The sequence below is a fragment of the Amia ocellicauda genome, chromosome 8, assembly GCF_036373705.1.
Source record: "Amia ocellicauda isolate fAmiCal2 chromosome 8, fAmiCal2.hap1, whole genome shotgun sequence".
NCBI lineage: Eukaryota > Metazoa > Chordata > Actinopteri > Amiiformes > Amiidae > Amia > Amia ocellicauda.
This window is the reverse complement of record NC_089857.1, coordinates 9,865,088-9,890,427: the sequence shown is the minus strand read 5'-3', so window position 1 is coordinate 9,890,427 and position 25,340 is coordinate 9,865,088. Positions and strand designations below refer to the sequence as shown.

General features: G+C 37.8%; 2 protein-coding genes across 3 annotated transcripts in view; one reads left to right on the top strand and one right to left on the bottom strand.

Moving 5' to 3' along the window:
• Nucleotides 1–1,083: 1,083 nt before the first annotated feature.
• On the bottom strand, nt 1,084–11,504 carry ankdd1b (ankyrin repeat and death domain containing 1B). The gene is made up of 15 exons (XM_066711954.1): nt 11,272–11,504; nt 9,263–9,363; nt 8,946–9,044; nt 8,605–8,703; nt 8,143–8,247; nt 7,614–7,718; nt 6,967–7,065; nt 6,583–6,681; nt 6,125–6,223; nt 5,520–5,618; nt 4,829–4,927; nt 3,259–3,354; nt 2,438–2,639; nt 1,619–1,750; nt 1,084–1,239 (listed from the first exon to the last, which is right to left on the bottom strand). Exons 1-15 carry the CDS (start codon nt 11,444–11,446, stop codon nt 1,184–1,186), a joined length of 1,665 nt encoding a protein of 554 aa, XP_066568051.1. The 5' UTR covers nt 11,447–11,504; the 3' UTR covers nt 1,084–1,183.
• Nucleotides 11,505–14,925: 3,421 nt separating this feature from the next.
• The window catches only part of LOC136755395 (ceramide transfer protein), a 33,485-nt gene continuing 23,070 nt past the window's right edge, over nt 14,926–25,340 (top strand). For both annotated transcript variants that reach the window (XM_066711953.1, XM_066711952.1), the window contains exons 1-3: nt 14,926–15,451; nt 16,768–16,902; nt 18,134–18,250. In XM_066711953.1, coding sequence (XP_066568050.1) covers nt 15,356–15,451; nt 16,768–16,902; nt 18,134–18,250 — 348 coding nt within the window. In that variant the 5' untranslated portion in view covers nt 14,926–15,355. The remainder of the gene's footprint in view (nt 15,452–16,767; nt 16,903–18,133; nt 18,251–25,340) is intronic.

Sequence of the window (25,340 nt, the reverse complement as noted above, 5' to 3'; positions counted from 1 at the left end):
CATGTTCTTCTTCATTCATAAATAGCACACATTGGTTCTCTCTCATTCTCAGGCACTTAAGGTCATGCAGATACTCTTTTGAAGACCTCCCACTGAGGTTTGTAACTTTGTCTTACGTTATGTATATTCTTGATGTAGATCTTCAATCAATAGACTTCTTGCAGTTTTCAGTTCAATTACATAATTGAATAGATCTTGTCAAGCTTCCTCAGCCTCTCACTAATAGAGAACAATAAGGATCGATCAAAGTTGGCTTCAGTGCTTTCATCCCCCCTGTCCTTCTTTGGTATATTCGCTGGGTAACTAGAAGTTTCTCAATATCCTATTTGTGATATTCAGGATCTGAAATTTAAAAACATTTAAACAAACAAACAAAATCATACCTCTTGAGAGCTCTAGGCTCTTTCTTCTTGTACTTGCAGCAGTTACTTCACAGAGGAAGTGGACTTGCACTGCCACCTTCAGGTTGGCATCCTGACCAGATCATTGATCTTCATTTAGAATGGCTTTGATCTATGGTCATGCTATTTTTAAGAAACAAAGAAGCCACAAAGCAGTTTTTCCTAATAGAACGTGAATACAATGTTTTCTTTTGTAATATAGAATATCAGATTTGAAGTTTAATCAATTAAATACCCCAAAAAATGTTATATTGTTGGAGAGGTAAGGAGGCAGGGAAGGTTTCACTCACTCTTATCCGAGCAGGCTGTTTTGAGACTGTTGAATGTGAGTTTAAGTTCAGAGCTTTGCACCATTCCCCTGGGAATTCAATACATTGAGTGTTGTAATTGCACTTCTTGAGAAGCATGGGTACCTTACTGGGAAAGAGCTGGGAAGAAATGACTAAGCATTTTGAAGATGCTTGATGCAAACCTGTTCGATTCCAGAAGTTAATGGAGCAACAACACAAAGGCCCACTGTTCACAGTCCTGGATTCCAGCAGTGGTGCAGAACCCTGTCTTTGCCTGTGACACAGATATTCCAAATGGAACGACTCATGCCATATATATCTTATGATGGATATAAAGTATTATAACAGCTACACTGGGATGTTTGATTTTTTTCCTTTAGTGAATAAGACTGTTTTACTTTTTTTTTTTTTTAGTTTTGTGGCCCGGGTAAAATGCATAGAATGCGTTTTCACATCACAGCAGAACATGTTGTTTTTAGGAAGCCTTCGGAATCAAGAAACTGTGCATTTCTTCAGTTCTTTGCCGCTGGTTTCAACTCTTAGTTTGTCTGTTTAAAGTAATAATGAAAAAAACTATTAGAATTTTTAAAATATCCAAAGACTCTTTGTCTGCATGTGATGGTACTCTTTACATAGTATAATATAATTTTGAATTTCATATTTGTATGGTAGTATGGAGGTTAGTAACAGTGATATTTTTAGGGTTAGTCTGAGCAGTAGTAGTATTTAGCATTAGCATTGACCTTACTATGAAGTATTAGTGATAGAATGTGATATTGTAGCAGTAGTGTAGGTTAGTAACACTGCCTAACTTGGCAATACCTAATAATATAAACCTGATCATATTGTGCTTTTTTTTTTTTTTATAAGATGAAGTAAACCTGCTACTGTTTTAATTGTACATTCTTCTGTTTAATATAAACGTACCTGCTGCGCTTTTATTTCCAATAGAAAGCAGACCTTCATACAACTCTTTGCCAGGACAGCTGTTTGTTATCAGGGCTCCATGCAACCATATCAATATCATCCGGTGTCCGTGTTCCTGGTAACTTTTGAGGCCTAGAGATAAATGTTTACTGTATATGTAGGTTTTCTTTGCTTTATGGCACAGTACTTTAAGACTGTTTGTTTTTATCATCTCCATTTTCAGATCACCGGAAAACTCCATTCCATTTCAAATCTTTATACTGGTTTCTAGCAAAAGGGACAGCCTGAAAAGTACAAGTGGAGTGAAATATGCTCCATAATATTCCCTAAATAACAAAAGATTAACAGAGTGTTGTATACATTGTGAGTCAAGAATCGGAGAGAGTCAGGGTTGGTGTCAATTCCAATTCCCTTTTTCGGGTCCATTTCAAATTCCAATTCCAGTTCTCGCTGCCATTGACATAATAGGCTCTGGTGCAATTGGAATTTAATACAAAAATACATGACAAAGAAATTGGGATGGAAAAATTGAAATTGACTCCAACCCTTACATCAAGGCTACCATGTGAATCAATTTCTTCACAGTCCATTTTGGATGTTCTCAAAGATACCTTAACTTATCAACATTGCCAGGTGCAGTATATTAATTAACAAAACTATGATATATGAAATTCATTTGTACGTATCATTTCTTTTTGAAAACATTATAAGGGATAATAGTTGCTATCAGGTCACTTTGTCTAGGACTTTGAATTATAATAGGACATGTGCAGCATTTTGCTAAGAGAAGCCATTTCTGGCAGTATGTTGGTTCCTTACCTGCCCACTGCTCTTCAATTGCTCTGATCTGGTGCTCCGTGAAGTGCCAAACCCTTGCCAGATTCTTCCAGTCATTGGGCTTTAATAGATTGTAGGCAAGATTCCAGATAGTAGTGCGGATTGGCTTGGTCTCTGGTTTGTGGTCTAATTTGAATGTCAGTGGAAATTCACTGTGAAGGGTTTCATTAGATTCTGCATTCCCCTGAAAGGATAATAAAATCTAATTATTTCCTGGCCAATTATTTCCAGGAAGGACACCTGATTTACCATATTTATCTGTGAGTCTAAACTGCCAAAGGCACACGTTTAAAATCCATCCACTGTCGTCTTTCACTGCTGTTATACTCCCAGAATTCACAGTGAGACCTTACTATGAAGCAATCTCTTCAGGGGACTGTGAAATTAACATAAATTCATCCTCCTCTTATAATTGTTCTGTCTATAGCAACAGAAAGGTGGACATTTAATTGAATTCTCCAAAGACAAATTCAATTCTGTATGATCTAGTAACAAAAAAGAATTATTTAAAAATTGGTATGCTGAGTTCAGATGCAATTATTTGAAAATTAGGGGTATTATGGCATTGATTTATTTTAATTTAACATGATAATGTACTCATATTCATATTAAAAATTGGGGGAGGGGAGTTTAATCTATAATCATAAAAGAAAAGCTGTTGATTTGTCTTACTATCTTAAAAACAGTTATAGTATTCCTATATACACTATCTGTATTTCTCAGTCTGTAATTTCACATTTCACTGTGTTCTACTCAACTCCAATGCAGGACTTTAAGGCAAAATCTGTACACCATTTATTTACCTTCTTCCATTCAAAGTATCTCTCTGCTTTAATGATCATGTCCACAATAATAACTGTGTTCCCTCTCACTGCAACGTCCAAAACTGTCTTACTTTGCTGTGGATAAAAATAAAAGAACACAGCGGTGTTTAAACAAATAGAAAAATGAATTTAGGCATCTCTAGAGTAGTCAAGGTAGTTATATTAATATCCTGTTCATTGCTACAAATGTCCACTATCGTAAAATTGCTTATAATAACATTGGCCAGGTTGTGTGCAGGTGCAGATGTAAAATTAACTATATATCAAAAAAAAGAAAATAACTGATGACTGAAGCCCAGAAAGCAAAAGAAAACTCAGGGCATTTTCCCTTTGGTCATTCATAAAACAATAGGCTTCAGGTAAAATATCATGATAGAAGTCACACGGTTGTCATGAATGTACTAGACCTGATTTCATAACTGGATTAAACAAATCAAAATTGATCATGAAAACAAGCAAACTGGATTAAATGTAATGTAGTAACCTTTTCATTAATAACTATAGATATAGATCTGAAAATATGTAATGTCTAATCAGATGTTCTTGGAGGACAAGCTGATCTCTTACCAAGCAGAACCATCAACATAATGTATAAAGACATGACTGGCCTCAAACCTAGGCCTTTGGTAATATAATGAGATTTACCAGACAAAGCAATCCAAACAACAATGGCAATTCTAAGAAATAGCCTGGACCTTTAAACACACACACACGTACATACAACACACGCAAAGTTAACTTTGTCAAGTCCAGACAACTCTGTAAATCCAGGCAAAGTTCTATTTTTCTAACAGCCCTTGTACAACAATTAACAATTAAACAGATAAGATACTGGAAATGCCATAGCTGAAGCTGTAGAATGACTTTTGCTGTGAGGACTAGTCAATGTTCATAACAGGCTGCACAACCTGTGCAGAGTATTACCTTAATTCGTGAATTTTAAAGTTGTTTGCTTTTTATTTCTTATTGATTCCTTTGTCCCCTATATTATCTCCTCAGAGGAAGGTAGGGTTTCCACCAGAAATTTTAAATCTCATGGTATTTAATACAGCAGGTGCATACGTCTTGGTATTATAAGAAGTTATAAAATCTAATCAGGTCCAATTTATTTTGGGGATAAGAAAGGTTTCTACTTTGAAATGTCTTGTTAAATGTACAGGGTAGTCTTTCAAAATTACTTTTTGAGCACTTCTCGGTGTCAGGTTAGTCTTGATGTTATTTCAAGTATTTGTTTCCAAATGATCACAGTGTTATTAATGATATTCTCCACCACTCAGTGAATCAGATCCCACTTCTGCACCGCTCATGTAGTCAATTCTTGTCACCAGCATCTGCACTACTTCTGCAGGCTGACGTATCTTTTTTAATTTCTGATTTGTTCCCTTACATCCCCCCCACCCCATGTCTCCATCTGTGTCTGTTGTTCGCTATTCACTATCATATAATTTCCATAACGGAACTGGAGTGGCCTGACATTCTGCTGCTTCTCTTACAAAGCTCTTTCTGTTGTGGATGAGGCTGTACGGATATGGTTCTCTACCCAGGTTACCTTGTCCTGGATTGTAAGGTCAGCATCTGCTTTCAGTATCAGCTCCACTATGTCTGCATTGCCCAGTTCTACAGCAATGTGAAGAGTACTTTGCTTCCTCTGAGAAGAAAATGTATAAAATATTATGTGTAGCTTACAAAGTACATACACCTTTTAGGTTTAAACATTTTTGGACTTAATTTCATATATATACAGATATAGATGGTCAAGCAATTAAAAGTGTGGCTTTAGGCATATAGTAAGGTGGAAGAGTATTATTACGGAAGGAATTGTTACATAACTGTCTTTAACTGAAGTCACAGATCTTTATACAAATTGAATAAATATGTTTAGTGTTTTTAATTTTTGCCATGTGAAAGTGTTTTATTTTGTTACAATTATATTTGTCTACATTCTTCTTTATCACACTCTTTTGCTAAAGAAAAGAAGAAACCTTATGTTAAAAATATCATTAGCATAATCACTTTTTTAAATAAAAAGCACAATGCCGTAAGCCTGTTAACATCTGCCACACATTACAGTGTAATATGTGTAAAATCATTGGTTTGAACCTATGAAAACATTAAAAGTCATACACATGTAATCAAAGGAGACTTGTCGTACTCTTCCTTTCTTTCTTATAGTAGAATAAGTCTCTTTGTCACCCCAATTATGGAAAGCTGGAGCCGGGGCAGATTCCTGATGTACTCACATCATCTGTCACATTAACATCGCAGCCAGCCTTGATCAGTGTGTAGATTACAGGGAGATGACTGTTCATAACAGCCAGGTGGATGGGTGACAGTCTTTGCTGGGGGAAAAGAATACATATATAAGATAAAAAGGTCATTAAGCTTAGCAGCTACTGGATCAGTGTTATTCAGGGGCAAATTGTGAAAGTGTATTATTGTGCAAAGGACAAAATGCTATAAAATATACATATATCATTGTTAAACTGCTATGTAAACTTGCTGTGGGAGTTCAGGATAGTGAGTCTGTTTGGGTTGTCCACATCATGTGACTCCCCTCATTCACTGTAAAATTACTTTAAATATTACTAATAAAGTAATGTACTTTAATATTAAATGTTAACCTCTCAATGACTTAACTAGATACATTATTATCTTCTCAGTGCAGGTTTAAATGTTTCCCAGGCTTCTGAAGCTCTCTACAAAACCTGCAGGAATATGACTGCATTTCCCCGTTTTGTATGTGAATTTAACGCAAAACATTAAAATGACAGCGTTAAAGATTATATGTGAAATATTTATTAGTATAAATAAAGGTGCTTTAAAAAATTTGAAAATGTACACTCACCTCATTTTGAAAGTTCATATCAGCACCATTTTCAATAAGAAGTTGCACTAAAGATGTGTAACCTTTTTCTGACACTGAATGCAATGCACTGTGTTTAGCCTGTACAAATTAAAAGAAGAAAAATATATGTAAATAAAAATTACAGCATTGATTAATTGAGTGTGGTGAGTCAGACTCTGGAGCCAAATCTTACATTTGATTTACACAATGTGTGTCAACGAAGACCAAGGAATGGATTTAAATTGAACTAACCAGGCTGAGGGAAAAAGTGGTGTAATGAGTTTTGTTGTGTCTTTTTAGACAATCTTGACCTTTAAAAATTAAAATAATGTTGCAATTATATTGTATTCAACAAATCTACAAATAAATAATATGCAAGGATTAGGAGCTGATCATACAGTATACAACACCACAGTGGAATCCAGAGCCTGATAAAAATGAATACAGTTCTGACATACTTCCGTCACAATGTTGGCATCACAGCCTGCTTCAAGCAATGCCTCCACACACTCTTCATGCGCTCCATTTGCAGCCAAGTACAGGGCAGTCTCTCCCACCTATGTAAAATAGACAACGTAAAGAGATCATTCTGGAGATCCATCACTAAGTCACTCTTCCTTACAAACTTACATGTTTATCTATGTGTCTGAACTCCCCTGTCAAGAAGTAGAAATGTGACAGTTTTCAACCCTCAATCTCAATGCCTCAACTATCACAAGAACAGTGTCTGCAGATACTTCAGAACATGAAATGGATGGTGTATAAATATGGTGAAAAAATCATCTATATTTATAATACAAATGAAACTACATTAATATTACCAAATAAAACAATATTAATACCTTGTTTACTTGATTTTGGTTTTCAATGGTCTGCATCAGCAGCTCAATCACATTTAGATAGCCATTTTTAGCCGCAAGATGCAATGGTGTGTTACTGTCCTGAAAAACAGAAAAAGACAATGACAGCATATCAACATTTTAACTGAATGTATCCAGAAGACAGTTTTAAACCATTGTTGTTTACTGCAAATGTAAAATTAATAATACAGTATTAATAAGTGTTAATTTTCCTAAATACAAGCAACTCATTCATTGTTCACTAAAATAAATATGAAAATACTAGTAAAGTATCTTTAAAACAAAACAAACAAACAAAAAAGTATTACATTGTGTAGAGCCTTCGCTCGTTGCAGTAACAGGAAAGGCAAAAGCCTTGTTGTTGGAACGCCAGCACAAAAGCCCTCAGTTCTCAGATTTGTAGTAGTAGTAGGCCTAGAACAACCTGAGGCTCAGGGCGGAACACAGAGCAGGGCACGCTCCTCACTACTACTGCAGTCTGGACTCGCATAGGTCTGTTTCAAGCCTTTTCATTGAATCAGTCTACACAATGACTTGGTGTTTATAGGGCTCTTTGGCATGTGTTGCATTGACAAACAAAAGTTTCAGATTCTCTACACATGATTTATTATCTGCTCTAGTGAACGGACCTGGTCTCCCTCCATTGTTGACATTTGATAAGACTCATCCATCAACATCTCTAGCATCTCCATACAGCCGTTCTCAGCTGCCAGGTGAAATGGCCTCTTTCCTGCCTGGAAAACGAAGTCCTCTTTTGAAGTTAAACCACAAGGACAATGCATCTACATGGTAAAACTGAAACCATAGGAATATGAATTTAAATTTGATAGGAATACGTTGTGTGCTTTGTAAAATGAAGTAATATGTCATAACCTCCAACTAATGGAAGTTATAGAAACAAGGAAACCTGAACAGCTGTGACAGAATTGCATGTCAATTCCAATTGTTTAGCATTAACACGACCCTAATAATATTGACCAATAAACTGAAACACTATACTAAATACACCAAAAAAAAATATAACATCTGAATTTAATGCGATATTATTTGTTGAATTCTACATTCTAGATACATTTATAAATATAGACACGTGTTGCAGGCTGTTCCTCCACTTTCTAACACAGAGGATGAGGTGGCCTTGGTTGAACACAGTTTTACCTGGTCCTCCTTATCCAGCTCTTTCATCTGCAGGTCATCAACAATGTATTTCACAATGCCAGTGTGGTTGTTGATAGCAGCACAGTGCATTATATTCAGTCCTTGCTGTAAAGAGAAGATGACAAACATCACCCCTGAACTGTCTACTGCCCATTTAAGCACAACAGTCCAAAGCAGATTCTGCACAACATCTCTATTCTCATCAGTCTGTCAATCAATCTTCATCAGATTTTGCTAGAACCTTGCCTCAGAGCACTATGCAGGATCAGAATATACATGGCCTAAAACAAGGCCTAATGATTGCCTTCTCTGTTGCAATATCACCAATAGTCTAGGTCAGTGTCCTCAGTCCAGGACCACCATCCCAGGTCAACTGTCTTGGGTTCACATTGTCTACCATGGCAACCATATTAATACATACTTCTGACATCTAGAGTCAAGTATGTCAGTGAATGAACTAACCTGAGTCTCAATCTTCTGGTCTGCTCCCCCATGGACCAGTAACTTCAGGATGTCCAGACACCCAAACCATGCAGCCAGATGAAGAGCTGTTATTCCATACTGTAGATTGAAGTGATGGATAATTTGTTTAAATCAAATACAGGTTATAGAAGTAATAGCACTGTAGCTTCGCTTTGAATTTTAATTCCTGATTCTGTTGAGTTTTAAAACACAGGTCACTTCTGTAGTCTGTATTTTTTTAACCCCTTTATGTTTATATCTGACAATGTCTTGGCTCTGGTACATCACAGCCCCAGTAAGTACAACCCTGGTCTTGGCCATCCCCCAGTCTGCCTTCTCACCTTGTCAGCCAGATCCAGCTTTGCTCTGCGTTTCAGCAGAAGCTCCACTGCCTCATTATTGTTTGCAGAAACAGCATAATGGAGGGCTGTGCGGTGATGCTGACAAACAAACAGAAAAATTGAACATGCAGCTGGTTTAGGTATCATGGCATGACGGCCTTGCTTGTGAACATTTATCTTGTAATTATTGATCCAACCCAATGGCATTATTCCTCTCAGTTCTCATGATCATGATGAGTAGAGGGTGTCTGAATACTGTTAAAGGGGCAAGTGTACATCTTTCACTCTAAGTAGAAGTATACATATTCAGTACTTACTGCATTCTTTGCATTAACATTGACATTCTTTTCAAGGAGTTTCATGGTCTCTACATCATTTCTTTTAGCTGCTTCAATGTAACTTCTCTCAGTTTCTAGCACTGCATGAGAGAAAGAGGATATTCAAAGTAGGCCCAAACATGATCTGAAGAAATGTTATGAGTGTCAAATATCTCAAGTTACAAGAAGAGTCCAATCATTTAAAGTGGAGCTATTAAACCCACAAGCCAGGAAACAAATGGGGTAACCTGGGATAATTTTGTATTAATGTGGTCTGAGGCTGTCCCAATCTTTTTTGATAGTTTGTTTATGATTCACTTGGAAAGTGTAAGTTCTCCTTCATATCACAATTAGCCGCAAACGTGGGAATTGCTGTAAGACCAATATGATTCTCTGAGCTTAAATAACAATGTTGCCATAGACTTATGTAGGCCTATGTGTCAGCATCAGAAAAGTCCTCCCACTCCATGTTCACACAGGGGATAGACAAACAGCTATAAACCCCCTGATATGTATTATTATTATTATTATTATTATTATTATTATTATTATTATTATTATTATTATTTATTTATTTATTTATTTATTTATTTATTCTTAACAGACGCCCTTGTCCAGGGCGACTTACAAAATTTACCATATGTGCTGTCAGAGGATGCTGACAACATTAACTGGCTTGGTCAGGCCCTCCTTTTGCATCCCTGTATTGTGCATGTGACTTGGATACTGACTGGAAGACTGAATGGAAAAACAGATTTTTCTGGTTGGACAGCCTGTGAGCAGGGAGCAATTTAGTTGTTTTAATTAAGAAATGCTATTTCCTCTTGAATTGAGAGTTGTCAGAATTTACTTCAAATTCTTTGACTGACTGCTTTTTTATTTTTTGACTTAGGATTGTTTTTCTGATCTTGTCATATATTTGTTTTTATAACTTTTTTATCTTTTATCTTTTTACTGTAGATTTGATGAGATTTATTTTGGAGCTTGAACTAAAACTAAAACTAAAACTAAAGACTGAATCTGCTGTACTGTGGTTAATCATAAGTGCAGTTGCATGAGCTCTGATTTAAGGTGCATATGTATATTGCTTTCCCAGTATCATTTTTATGTGAATTCTAATATTGAAAATTTAGGAGTATATATATTGAGGGGGGGTTTCATGATCCATTTTTTGTTGCCACAACCACTTTATTCTGCCTTGTTGTATAACTTAACTTGTACTGATATCCCCTTGACACACACAGTAAAATGGCAAGCTCCACAGACTGGTTAATTTGGAAGAGAGTAGAGTATTTGGCCATGAAGGCTGTGTTCAGGTGGAGGGTACTTTGTATCTTGTGATGAACAAAAGAATGGCAAATTGTTCTTCTTTGTGTGCTGGGTAATAGGTGGGAGGTGGCTTTCTAGCATGCAGTGCACAGAAGATCCTCACTGAGCGAGTCTGATAAACAAGTTCAGTCATTTTTAGCTGTTTATCTTCTTTTCCATAGTCTGCTGAAGATTCTGCACTAACTTCCATTTTATACATTGTTTAAGGTGAAGACTATATAGATGTATTGGGTGGGAGAACAATGTTGCAGGTTAAAAAAATATGTGATATAAAGAGTGTTGGGTAATAACTCCTGCTGACCTCTTCACTGTAGTGTGACCCAGCCCTGTTCACATGGAAGTCTGCCTTTGACAAACATTGCTTTGCTCACACAGCTTCATATTTCACTATTGAAGATTCACTTCACTGTACTATTTAGGAATACTTATTAAGGTAGGACAAGTTGTGAAAAACGTTTTTATTATTATTATAATTGTTTTCTTACATACATATGTGAAAGTCAAAATATGACTAAGACCACACACACACAAAAATATATGATTAAAATATAAATTATACCATAATAATAAATTGATTAACATTTCAATTCTAATTATTTGTATTATGCTTATGTGCTTATTTATTTAATTGAATGTAACAGTTAATAAAATATTTTAATTTAGGAAAAAGTATTACTTACACATCTCTACATTGTCAAAACTGGTGTCCATCTCTGTGTCAAACTCCTTGCGCATTATAAAGTCTTTAAAACCTTTTACAGTTTCTGATTTCATCCATGTTTTTGGATTGAAGTTCTCCTTTTTTAGTTGAGGAAGTGTCTTTATTTTCTCCTTTAGAGTGATCACTTTCTCCATGGTGAGAAGAATGTGCAGTGAATGCAGGTGCTGAACAAACTGCTACTGTTGGACTTTCTTGCCACTACCCAAATGAAGCAAAGCCTGTTCTTTATTTATTCTTCTTTCTTGTTACCTCTGTTTGTTCACACCCTTGGGAAACTTGATGATAAACCTATTGAGTCATAGACAGGCTTTGTATAGCTACATAACCAGTGCATAAAGTTAATAAATTGCACAATGTTAAGAGGACTAGATTCCTTTTTAAATATATTTGCTTTAAAGGTTAGTTTTACAGTTTACATCTCATTTATGGGGAAATGTTTCTTGTTCATGCTTTGGTGTAAGAATCATCCCACATAGAACACACACATATTTTTAATATCTGGTAGAAATGTGTGATCCTTATATATATATACACTCACCTAAAGGATTATTAGGAACACCTGTTCAATTTCTCATTAATGCAATTATCTAACCAACCAATCACATGGCAGTTGCTTCAATGCATTTAGGGGTGTGGTCCTGGTCAAGACAATCTCCTGAACTCCAAACTGAATGTCTGAATGGGAAAGAAAGGTGATTTAAGCAATTTTTAGTGTGGCATGGTTGTTGGTGCCAGACGGGCCGGTCTGAGTATTTCACAATCTGCTCAGTTACTGGGATTTCCACGCACAACCATTTCTAGGGTTTACAAAGAATGGTGTGAAAAGGGAAAAACATCCAGTATGCGGCAGTCCTGTGGGCGAAAATGCCTTGTTGATGCTAGAGGTCAGAGGAGAATGGGCCGACTGATTCAAGCTGATAGAAGAGCAACTTTGACTGAAATAACCACTTGTTACAACCGAGGTATGCAGCAAAGCATTTGTGAGCCACAACACGTACAACCTTGAGGCGGATGGGCTACAACAGCAGAAGACCCCACCGGGTACCACTCATCTCCACTACAAATAGGAAAAAGAGGCTACAATTTGCACAAGCTCACCAAAATTGGACAGTTGAAGACTGGAAAAATGTTGCCTGGTCTGATGAGTCTCGATTTCTGTTGAGACATTCAGATGGTAGAGGCAGAATTTGGCGTAAACAGAATGAGAACATGGATCCATCATGCCTTGTTACCACTGTGCAGGCTGGTGGTGGTGGTGTAATGGTGTGGGGGATGTTTTCTTGGCACACTTTAGGCCCCTTAGTGCCAACTGGACATCGTTTAAATGCCACGGCCTACCTGAGCATTGTTTCTGACCATGTCCATCCCTTTATGACCACCATGTACCCATCCTCTGATGGCTACTTCCAGCAGGATAATGCACCATGTCACAAAGGTCGAATCATTTCAAATTGGTTTCTTGAACATGACAATGAGTTCACTGTACTAAACTGGCCCCCACAGTCACCAGATCTCAACCCAATAGAGCATCTTTGGGATGTGGTGGAACGGGAGCTTCGTGCCCTGGATGTGCATCCCACAAATCTCCATCAACTGCAAGATGCTATCCTATCAATATGGGCCAACATTTCTAAAGAATGCTTTCAGCACCTTGTTGAATCAATGCCAAGTAGAATTAAGGCAGTTCTGAAGGCGAAAGGGGGTCAAACACAGTATTAGTATGGTGTTCCTAATAATCCTTTAGGTGAGTGTATATAGAGACACACACAGTTAGGTACATAAATATTTGGACAGTGACAAAATTGTCATAATTTTGGCTCTGTACACCACCACAATGGATTTGAAAGGAAACAATCAAGATGTGCTTTAAGTGTAGACTTTCACCTTAAATATGGGTAGTTACATTCAATTTGGGCGAACGGTGTAGGAATTATGCCCATTTTTATATGTGATCCCCCCAATTTTAGGGGCTCAAAAGTATCTGGACAAACTAACATAATCATTAAATTAAAATGTGAATGTAAAAGCCGGACACAATAAGCAGGGAGAGAGTCTCGGGTTCTGGCGGTGTCCAGGCTTTTTTGAGGTTCAGTTTCAATACTTGGTTCCAAATCCTTTGCAGTCAATGACTGCCTGAAGTCTGGAACCCTTAGACATCACCAAATGCTGGGTTTCTTCCCTGGTGATGCTCTGCCAGGTCTTTAGTTCCTGCTTGTTCTTGGGGCGTTCTGCCTTCAGTGTCTGGTATGAAAGCTGAGACTCTCAACTTTCTAATGATGTGAAGCATTCTCTGATGTGAAAATGTTGTTTTTTTATACCCCGTCTCCACATTCTGAAATGGGGGTGTGGTGGGATACTTGGTCTGAGTAGGAATACAAAATCTCAGAAAATATGGAGAATTATGACAAATTCTGGAACCAGACAGTCTACTGATCTACACAAGACCATCCACGTTTTGGCAGAAGCAACACATACCCGTAGAGAGCTCAAAATGTTAAGATAGACAGTGAACTAATACACAACGATTTTACATAATTGGATCTGAATTTCTCTGTGTTTGTTATCAGATAATATATACTGGATTAATCGTTGGGTTGCTCTGAACAAAACAAGCCTATTTGCAAAGAAAACTGATCGAAACTGAGTGATCTGTGGCCGTCTGAATGAGCCCCCCCAGAGCAGACTGTGCGTTTACCCCCTGGGCTCTGAATGACGGCGGGCGACACGGACGCTAAATCGCATGTGTTTGAGGATGAAACACGCTGGTCGCCAAGAGAATAAGCTTTCAAATGTGCGCATTGTAGGAATACAGTGTAACACTGCCAAATAATGCTTAAGAGGGTTTAGTAACACAGTATATAACTCTGAAATGTACATTATTTTTCAGTTTTTGGTAACCTAAACTTTTTTAAAAACCTCTGGCAGTTTACCACTTACCTTTGTATCATTTCAAGTTATTCACTGGACTTGAACTGCTTAATTTTCAATAAACACTGGTGTTCTAAAACTTTTGACCAATAGTGTGTGTGTGTGTGTGTGTGTGTGTGTGTGTGTATATATATATATATATATATATATATATATATATATATATATATATATATATATATATATATATATATATATATATCTCAAGTGCTCGAGTTAACTGCCTGTTGCGACTAAAGCCATGCGGAAACGACCTTGTCAAGCCTGCATAGGAACAAAATATAATTTCGTCTGTGATGATCAGTCATTGTATTGTTTCTTTGTCACTATGTGTGTCTCTACAAATCCGGCTTTAACAATATAAAACATTTAATCGTGATTATTATATCAACACAATTGTTTAAGCGTATCGAAACTAAATGTTGTTTCCAATGCAAAGTGGTCAGTATTAACCCTCATGCAAATGACTGAAGCGGAGCATGGCCGTTGCGTGTGCTGGCCGCCAGTGACCGCAGGGCAGCGTGCGTGGCGTGCGTGCGTGCGTGGCGTGCGTGCGTGCGTGTCGCTGCAGACCTCTGACAGCCGCGCGCACGGGCTCTCCGTTTCCAGACACTTCCTAACAGGCGGCGCTCGCCTCCCGCGCCGGGGCGGGGCCGGTGACGTCACCGCAGAGCCAGCGCCCGTCCACTGTGCTACGCGCAGCACACAGAGACTGGACGTCAGGCAAGATGGCGTCTGTTTAGGCCAGCGAGGCTCATAGCCCTTGTTCCGCTCATTAGATTCTGGACTCCTCTGAGTAGCGTTATCACGTTCAAACAGTCCTTCAGCCGGCTTGGATGTGCGTTATTTAGGCTTCCGGAAGGTGTCCCTTTGATTTATATTGTTCATTTGACGGCATGAAGCCATTAAAGGGGGCGGGTTTACTTCGAGATTATTATTAGTTTTATCCAGGTGTATTAGTAGTGCCCATTTGACCAGTGTTGTCACGTATTGAACCTCTTTTTGGCAGTCGGGATTTTCTTTGCAGTTGCAGAAACATTGCCGCCACCATTGCTATTATTATTATTATTATTATTATTATTATTACTGCTGTTTTCCCTGTGTGAAGAGACCTGATGTCGGACAATCAGAGCTGGAATTCCTCGGGCTCCGAGGAGGATCCGGAGACGGAGTCCGGGCCGCCTGTTGAACTCGGAGGGATCCTCAGCAAGGTCAGGTTACATCAGGGGTGGAGGTCGGGCCGTTTTAATTAACTAGCTATAATGGCCTAATCTGAAATAATAATTTCCTTATCACGAAATAATATGCTGATTTATGTTGATGTCAAGAGATCAACTGTTATTAAACTGCTGTATTTTACTCCACACCTAGAAAGTGTGTGAGGGGTACCTAATGTTTTCCCATATATACAAATATTCAAACGTATCAATGTATTCGCTTCATATACATAGTTTTAAAAATACTTTGTAAAAATATCTCGTATATATAAATATACACAGACACCCCGATTAGCTGTCCATTGTGTAGTTGAAGGTTATCATTTAATTTCTCAAAATTGTAACAACTTCCTTCGTTAAGTGTCTGTGTCTAATCACGTGTATTGACTGGTTGTCAGGCGCCTGGCTGTATTGCGAGAGGAGCGAAGGCCATTTTACTGGATCTGATGTGTTCACGATTGAAATATACTTGTACCATATGTAGTTATCCTTTCTTGTAATTCAAAAATAGCCTAGCTCCATTTCCTCCAAAAAGTCAGAGGATTTGTATTAAAGTAAAACCGACTTTGAAGTATTGTCTGTGACTGTTTGTATACTAGTCGGACAGCACATGACCTGTCGTCAATCTCTAAAGCATCTGCTCTGGACGTTGCGCCTAGTCCAGAAAAACATTGTAAATGAAAACCCTACAAAATACTCGTCACTAAAACAATTTACAATATACCGAAAAGCAGTGCTTATGGATGCTGTTACACGTTTGTATTTTCCTGAAATTAATTCGTCACATGATGAATATTACAGTGCATGTATTCTGGAGTTGTGATTGGAAGTGCAGCTGTTTGGTGCAGAGAGAACTAGAATCACACAATGTATTCATCCTATTGCTTTAGTTTAAGAATTACGAAATCTATCTTCTTCCTAGCTGTAGAGTTTGACTACGATTGCTCAGTTTCCTAAAAAAATATTTCAGGAACTTGAATCATTTTATTTCTACTTTCTTAAAATAATAAAATATATTATTTCCTGAAATAATATTTCAGATTAACAAAACTATTTTTTTCTTTGTGGTGTGCTTCATTATATCCTATTTTTCCTTACATTTGATTAATGTTCCTAGCTTTAGTTAATATTCAAATCTGATAATTTGTATGTGTGTGTGTATATATATATATACCCCCACACACACTCCTTCAATGAATGATTAATTGATATCTCCTAAATGTAGTATTTCAGCACTTGAATGCTTGTTGGATACAAGTTTAAAGTCTGTCCAAAACTACTTTACAATGCTATCTTTTCCCCTCCAATAGTGGACCAATTACATCCATGGGTGGCAGGATCGCTGGGTAGTTTTAAAGAACAACACCTTGAGCTACTATAAGTCTGAAGATGAGCGGGAGTATGGCTGCCGGGGATCGCTGTGCCTCAGCAAGGCTGTCATCACGGTAGGATCTCTATACTGCTATTACTAGGCTCCAGAGAGATGTGGGACTTCTACATATTGCTTTCATAACTGCTTTTAGGGTGTACTGTAGGCCCATACAAAATGTAATCTATACATTTAAAGTGTATAGTATAATAACAATGATCAAAATTACTAAATTTCTAATAAGCTTAATATTCATAAGCCAAATGTGAGTGGTGGCTATAATTTGTATGGCAGACAAAAGATCCCAGGTGGATGTGTTTTAAGAAAATAGTATTGAAGGAAAGTTAAGATTGTGTGGCAGTTTAGCAGACATGATGTTGCAGACCAAAGCCCTCTGACCCCACATGCCCCCCTTGCACTACTAAAGAAGTGCATAACCTCCTCATGATATGCTTATTATAAAAATATGAAAATGGTATACTTTAAAAACACTTGTTTTTTTATTTAGGATTTTAACCCTTTAGTAATTGCATCTCCACTTTTATTTCCCTGCCTATATAAATATAATTTGTGTAAGGAAGGGGCTTATGATATAACCTGTTTACATGTTCCCTTTTAATTTGGTAAAGCAAGCAGTGGGGAATGTCAACCTTCAGGGTACAAAGAGTTGAGCTTGTATATCAAGGCTGCCGAAGGTGTCGCTGAAACGGGTGTAATGAACCCGTTTCCTCATCTGAAGATAACTGTCGTGTGCTCTTGGGTAATCAGTTAGGACTGAATCTGGTTACTGTCTCCACCAGACCAAGACTCTTGGGTCTGAGAGCTGGTATCTGATCCTTTCTGAGGATTCAGTGCTCTTTCTGCATCTGAGCAGTTTTTCACAGTGGTGCATTTGTGGCTTACTCAAAAACATTTCTAAATGTTGCTTAGACCTCCTCACCTGTTATACACATTATCACACTGCCATATGGATTGAAAGTGTAGACAGTGCCATCTTATTTGAAGCAAAGCATTATATATTTTTTTATTTTGGTTTTATATTTATATTTGTTGTTGGTCAAATTTATCGACAGTAACAAATAATTGTCCCTAATCTTTACACCTAAAATGTTAACTTCTTAACTCAACACAAACCAATGTTCTACCATATTCCTTTAATAGTGACCCATGATTTCAACCCTTTTTATCTTATGTATTTTCTTTTCACTTTTATTTAATTTTAAAATTACATAAACACATAGAAAGTTTATATTTTAGTTCAAGAAAGTACACAAGATTGCTAATTGTGACTCTTATTTTTATTTCAGCCCCATGAGTTTGATGAATGCAGATTTGATATCAGTGTAAATGACAGTGTGTGGTACCTGCGTGCTCAAGACCCAGAACATAGACATCAGTGGATAGACTCCATTGAACTGCACAAGGTAAGTTAAAGATCTTGTAGGACTCGTCTTGGATTGCAGAGGTTAGATTCTTATATTGTTTTCTGCCTTATATCTTGTAAAATACTCAACATAATTGAAGTACCATCTAGGAAACATTAATTTCTCCATAAAAGGTCAAATCGTCTTCCAAAGAAACACAAATGAAATGCTATTAATTGAGCTGGCTTCCTCTTGTGTGATGGTAAACTTCACAAAGTAGTGTGAATTATCCACTCTTCATCAGAGTCCCTGTAACAATGATACATTGTGACCTTGAAGCGCGTTACTGAGAGAGATTAAGGATACGATTCAAATGTCTGATGCAGGGGTCCTGATTAGGGCTGTGCCATATATCGACTCCGTGGTGTGCTACTATTGAATAATTGTGTTTATGTTAGTAAATGAGTAGTTTTGAAGTCGTTAATCAGGAGATGCAACTGCTTATAAAGTTGCATGTTTATTTTACAATCAGATGGGTTCATGGAGTTGCCATCTTGAATGTTACACTTTCTATATTATAATTTTTTCAAAGCAATGGAAGCGAATGAACGAGATAAGTTATCTAGTTTTAATTAAATGTTTGAGTTACACAGGAAAAACAAATGAACAAGTGAAGGGAATACGGATTTATACATGTACGGGGTTTCCCGCAGCGCTATTCAAGCATTTGCGTGAGCCCCAAAAAAAACCTGAAATGTTAATGCTGGTTCTGATTGAAAGGTGTCAGAACACACAGGTCATCGCAGTTTGTTGCGTATGGGGCTGCGTAGCCGCAGACCAGTCAGGGTGCCCATGCTGACCCCTGTCCACTGCCGAAAGCACCTACAATGGGCACGTGAGCATCAGAACTGGACCATGGAGCAATGGAGGAAGGTGGCCTGGTCTGATGAATCACAGGGCTGTTTTGGCGGCAAAAGGGGGACCTACACAATATTAGGCAGGTGGTCATAATGTATGTGTGTGTGTGTATATATATATATATATATATAGTATCTAAGTGATCCAAGGATCCTATCTAGTCTATTTTTAAATGTTCCCAAATGTTCACATACATACAGTATTTAATAGTAATCACACAACACATGTGCTGTAATGTGTTGCATTCTCTGGGCTTCGAGAAGTCTATTCTGTTGGCTTGAGTGTAATCCATGCTAAAGCCCTGCACGGGCCTCAAATCTAGGCCCAGCCCGGCCCTGGACCGACAGCTCATCACAATCTCGGCCCGAGTCCGAACCCGTGTTTTTTTTTTCATTACACAGCCTATACTACTGTTGCAGCCATTAAAATAGTTCAGTTTTGTTTTTAATGGCAAAGTAGGTATATTTATTTTGGTTTCTTTATTAAGTTAATTTAGAAAAAATGTTTGGAGCATTTTTTGTTTGTTAAATTAAAGTTTTTGTTTTTTAAAGTGACGACCAAGCGGCCAGCGGCCCACGTTTGATCAATTTAGCCTCTCAAATCAACACTTGACTTGCCTACAATAAAATCCATAGATATAAAACATTTCAAACATATCGGACAATGTTATTTTAAATGTTCATTATCACCACCACAGTAAAAAGGCATTTTTGACAAGCTAAGGCAGGCTGCTCTGCTGCTCGCAACGGCGTGCGGAAAAACGAACGAACGGGCTGTACGATCTAAACAAATACAATAAAACACGCAGGTTATCTGACCTCAAAAATCAAGTCGTCACCACAGAACATGGCCATTCTGATTTCCAATAGTTTCCAACAGTTAGACTAATGAAAATAAAGTCCAATCAATCGAAAAACAAGACAGCCTCCTAGTCTTAACATGAAGAACAGTCTCTTACAGAGCATCGTGGAGAAAAAGCCCAGCATCCACAGTGGACGGTTTCAGTCAGTCGGGTGTTTCCACTGGCTGAGCGTCCGGACGCGCCGTGTTTTGTGCCGGTTAACTTGCTGGTGCTGGACGCGTCCGTAAGCGTCCGTCCCACTGAGGACACGAGTCACTATCAGAATTGGAGATGTGTGTTTGACGAGAGACAGAGGAGGAGATCCGACACATTGTATCGGAAGATATAATCTCAAGTGCCGTGTGCGATCACGAAGAAATTACAGTTTTATTAGCAGCAACAATGAAATGTTTTACTGCTTACAGTTAATATCCGAGTTCATTAAACACTGATTTCACAGGACCGGTGCAGCGCCTGAAGGATAATAATCGCATCGCAGCAGCCGATGGTATTATATTGTATGACAGCTGGCCGTGTTCAGGCTGTGTGTGTGAATGTGTGCAGGACAATCCAGAGACAGTCAGTGTGAAGACAACACGATTCAGTCAACGTGTCCATTTACAAGATCAGTTAATGAACAGATTAATACAGCAGATCTGGGTTTCCTCTAATAAATGCGTCCATAAACGCCAGGACTGAGACGCGCACTTTAGTTCAATTATAACCGGCTATATTGTATCTGGATGATTAATCGTGAAACGTGTGTATTTAGTTTCGACTGTGACTTGCCCTGGTTAAGGACGTCTGATAAGTACATTATAAATAATACGGCATGAAGTGTCGTTTGCAGGTACAAATCTGTATTATGTAATAAAGGTAGTCACGCTATGCCGTTTAAAATACATATATACTAGCACAAATGATGACGATAATAATAATACATATTTGCTATTTATTTTATTGTTGCACATGGAAACGTATTCTTATGGGGACGTGTTTGTCTGAATATAATGTCTCTACACGTTCAGCTCTTCCTGATATCTCTGAACAGAAACGTGTATTTATTACGCTGTTTACAATCATGTAAAGCACAAAGAATAAAACGCGCAAAAGTCCTCTCCACGTCGGGCTGTGTTGCTCGTAGTGTTTCCTGTCTCTGTTTTTACAACGAAACACAAACCAAACCCACAGTCGCTGCTCCTCATCAGAGGGACGGATCACAGCGGCTGGTTTTGCAGTAAAAGCTCCGGGACTCCGGCTCGGCTCGGCTCGGCTCGGCTCGGCACGACGCTTAAACCAGTGGAACACAGGCATAACACCGTGCGAGCCGGTCTGCGCAGGCGCATAGCATGCTATCCGTGGGAAACCTGTGTGTGCGTGAGCAGACTGTCATGCTTGTCAGTGTGATAGAAAGACGTTTTATAACCTATGTTTGTTTTACCATCATCAACTTCTCATAGTTTCTTTTAATTAATTAACATATAAAATATGAAAAAGAGGAGGAGCCTAAAACAGGCCCGATGCCCGGCCCGCGTGTGAACTATGACGTGAAAATTGGCCCGAAGCCCGGCCCGAGGGGTGTAAATAAGTCGGGGCCCGTCGGGTTCGGGCTGAAATGCAGGGTTCTAATCCATGCTTCTTCGTCAAAATGTAGTTTGATCACAACTATTTGTTATTTTGCGCATTGGTTTTACAGGAATACTACAGGCATCTTGTATTTATATTGATTATGTATTTAATATATACGGGAAATTGTCCGATAAAACAAAAATCATATTTACCGTGACAGCTTGACAAGTGGTATTTGTTAGTTTTGCATATTTAATGGTTAAAGAGACTTGTTTGAATTATGTCTTTGGTCTTATTTTGTAGCTTGTTTGGAGAAACACGATGTGCAGTACTGTGCAAAAGGTTTAGGCAGGTGTGAGAAAATGCTGTAAAGTAAGAATGCTTTCAAAAATAGACATGTTAATAGATAATGTTTATCATTTAACTAAATACAAAGTGAGTGAACAGAAGAAAAATCTACATAAATCCTTTGCACAGTACTATACATCTCTTTTTTTGTTTATCACCCAGACTTCTAAAAATAGAGAGTATATTTTGCCCAGTCATATTGCCCAGCCCTAATCCAGATACAGGATATGATACAGGGGTCCGGAAACATGAATAAAAAGGAACCAAAAAGTAATTCATACCTCTTATAAGATTATTTGGTAAATCATATTAAAATTGAACTTTTGTCAGTTTTTCATAATTTACCATACTTCCTGTAAAGAAAGTACCAAAAATTCTAAATATGTATTCAGGTTGTGTACAGGGTCCTGCTGTGTCTTGCCCATGTCAGGGATATGAAAATATTGCCCAGAACCCCAGTAATAAAATTCAGAAATTACTGCACAGTTGAACCCTGAATTTTCTAAAGCTGTTTGGCAGTTTGGTTCACTTTGTATTTTGTGATTATGCACGATACATGCTTGTAATGTATAGAACATTGAACGATGTCTCAGTTTTGCAGTGAAAAGATATTCTGACTGAATCTGAAAATTTTGAACAGTCACTAAAATGCATTATTGAAATTATCTATGATTACACATGCTTTTCAGTTTGTCATTCATTCAATCAATCAATCAATCTTTATTTGGTATAGTGCCATTTGCAGAGTTGCCACAGAGTGCTTTAAACATTGAAATCATCCAGAAGCTTATGTTATTAATACAATAAGTAAAGTGAACCATTAAGCATAGAGGAGAGAAAAATATAAACTCCTACAGGATGACTGTTATAGCAGAACATAAATCTCTGGGGGAAATTGTCTGAACTCTACTTCTAAAAAATGGTACTGGTTTCATTAATATTTCAGTAGCATTAGATTTAGTTGGCTTTTATCTGTAGCATTGTGGATTTGCATCAGTGGCTTCCCATTTTTGAAGATTTTTATAGTTGTTACTACCAAAGATACCGTATACGCAAATATTTTCACAGGTAGTTGCCGTGAAAATTGCCAAATTACTACAATACTTGCGAAAATGAATACTCGCATAATTTAGTGGCATTGGATCACATATTTCAAGTAAACATCGCCACAGACATCGTCCAGCACCTATATGCAAGATGGTTAATGTACGCATTTAAACACAAAAGACTAGGCTATATTATTAGGGGTTTCCGAAAGCCTCTAATTCTGCATTGTCTGTGTCAAAAGGACGACTATCTGCAGACACCTGAAACCCAATAAATCTGATCTGTAAACACTAGCTACAAGTAACTGTGACATTTGCAAGTTTGGACTTGCACGTCATTTAAGAAATCTGCAGTTTAAAAAGAGGATTTGTTTTCATCAATTTAGATTTTTCTTTGCAAGCTGTGGAATACCCTACTATGGCGAGTGCTACTTTTCTTTTTTCTGTGCATTATTTATTTTTTATGTTTGTGTGCTCTGTTATCTGTATTGTGGTGTGCTAATTATTCTTTTTTTATGTTATGCTGCAGTTAGTATTTTTTAAATCCGATACTGATGCAAATGTGCTTCAGTGCCAGAAGTCGGTCCAGACGTCTGTGAGCACTGAATATTTAGTTTTATTTTTCTATGTACCAGCCATAAACATTTCTCCTTGCAAAAAGGTGAATAATAGGAAGGTTCCCAAAAATGTCATGCATAAATATTTACGTATAATGGTACTGCTCTGTACTCAAGGGATACCATTGTAAAAAAAAAAAGCGTTAAATGGCCAGTGAATACAAAAAACTGTTCATTTTAATTTAATTTATTTTTCCTGTTTTTGAGATACTGCATTTATTTGAACAGTGCAGCTGTTATGGGGGAACATGATCAGAAAAAGACGGCACAAATCAGGATTTATTCTCTTGGCGTTAGTATCATATCAGTAAATATCTGAAGTTTATGGTGATGTATTATTCATATTTAAGTTTTTTTCCTAATTTTCTAGAATGTATTGTTTTAAACAATTTATTTACTTTTTGGCAACTTTACTACATTTTCTACCTAATTGGAATGGCATGCTTAATGTTAAGGTTATGTGAAGACACTTGAGTAATCAAAATAATATAGATAATCGCAGAGCAATATGTCATGAGTTTATACTACTGTAGGAAGCAGTGTGGAATCATAGTAACGCTTTTGAATTGAGCATCATATTCAAATTGAGCTCATTCTGCACAGCCCTGTAGAGACCCATGCAGTCTGCAGAACCTGTGGTGCAAGAACACAACACACCCAGTATCTTGGCTACTAGTTCATTGGTGACGAAGACTATGCTATGCCACAAAAGATTGATCTTAATCTTAAAACTGGAAGTAGGGGCTGTGTTCTGACCACTTTTTCCTTATCTCTTAACTCACTTGTCATTTACACTGACACCTGAGTAAAGAAATAAGTGATACAATATTTGTTTTTAATTTCACTGTTCCCATTTTTGGTACTAGGTACTGGAGACTGGCCCAAATATTAGAAGGGGTGGGCGTAACAGGCTATAGGAAGCCTAGTGTTGCTGGGCTGAGAAAAGTCAGGAAAAAAAGTAGGATAATGGCTGTACAAAGGTTACTCCTGGTCTTTGACCAAAAGTAACCTTTGGATAAATGCTAGAGAAGAAATAGTTTTTCCTTATCGCCCCCCAGTGGAAAAAAGCATGTTTTGCTTTGGAATTCACACATCAGATATAAAACTGCTTCTCTTTTTGTACAGTGAGGGGAAAAAAGTATTTGATCCCCTGCTGATTTTGTACGTTTGCCCACTGACAAAGAAATGATCAGTCTATAATTTTAATGGTAGGTGTATTTTAACAATGAGAGACAGAATAACATCAAAAAAAATCCAGAAAAACGCATTTCAAAAAAGTTATATATTGATTTGCATGTTAATGAGGGAAATAAGTATTTGACCCCTTCGACTTAGTACTTGGTGGCAAAACCCTTGTTGGCAATCACAGAGGTCAGACGTTTCTTGTAGTTGGCCACCAGGTTTGCACACATCTCAGGAGGGATTTTGTCCCACTCCTCTTTGCAGATCCTCTCCAAGTCATTAAGGTTTCGAGGCTGACGTTTGGCAACTCGAACCTTCAGCTCCCTCCACAGATTTTCTATGGGATTAAGGTCTGGAGACTGGCTAGGCCACTCCAGGACCATAATGTGCTTCTTCTTGAGCCACTCCTTTGTTGCCTTGGCTGTGTGTTTTGGGTCATTGTCATGCTGGAATACCCATCCACGACCCATTTTCAATGCCCTGGCTGAGGGAAGGAGGTTCTCACCCAAGATTTGACGGTACATGGCCCCGTCCATCATCCCTTTGATGCAGTGCAGTTGTCCTGTCCCCTTAGCTGAAAAACACCCCCAAAGCATAATGTTTCCACCTCCATGTTTGACGGTGGGGAT

Excerpts from the sequence above, each read along its gene's own strand:
- ankdd1b (XM_066711954.1), bottom strand. The coding sequence starts at position 11,446 with ATGGAGAAAGTGATCACTCTAAAGGAGAAAATAAAGACACTTCCTCAA. Across the intron at positions 9,045-9,262 it reads ATGTTAATGCAAAGAATGCA|CATCACCGCACAGCCCTCCA; the intron begins GTAAGTACTGAA and ends TTTGTTTGTCAG. Across the intron at positions 2,640-3,258 it reads GATACTTTGAATGGAAGAAG|GGGAATGCAGAATCTAATGA; the intron begins GTAAATAAATGG and ends TTATCCTTTCAG.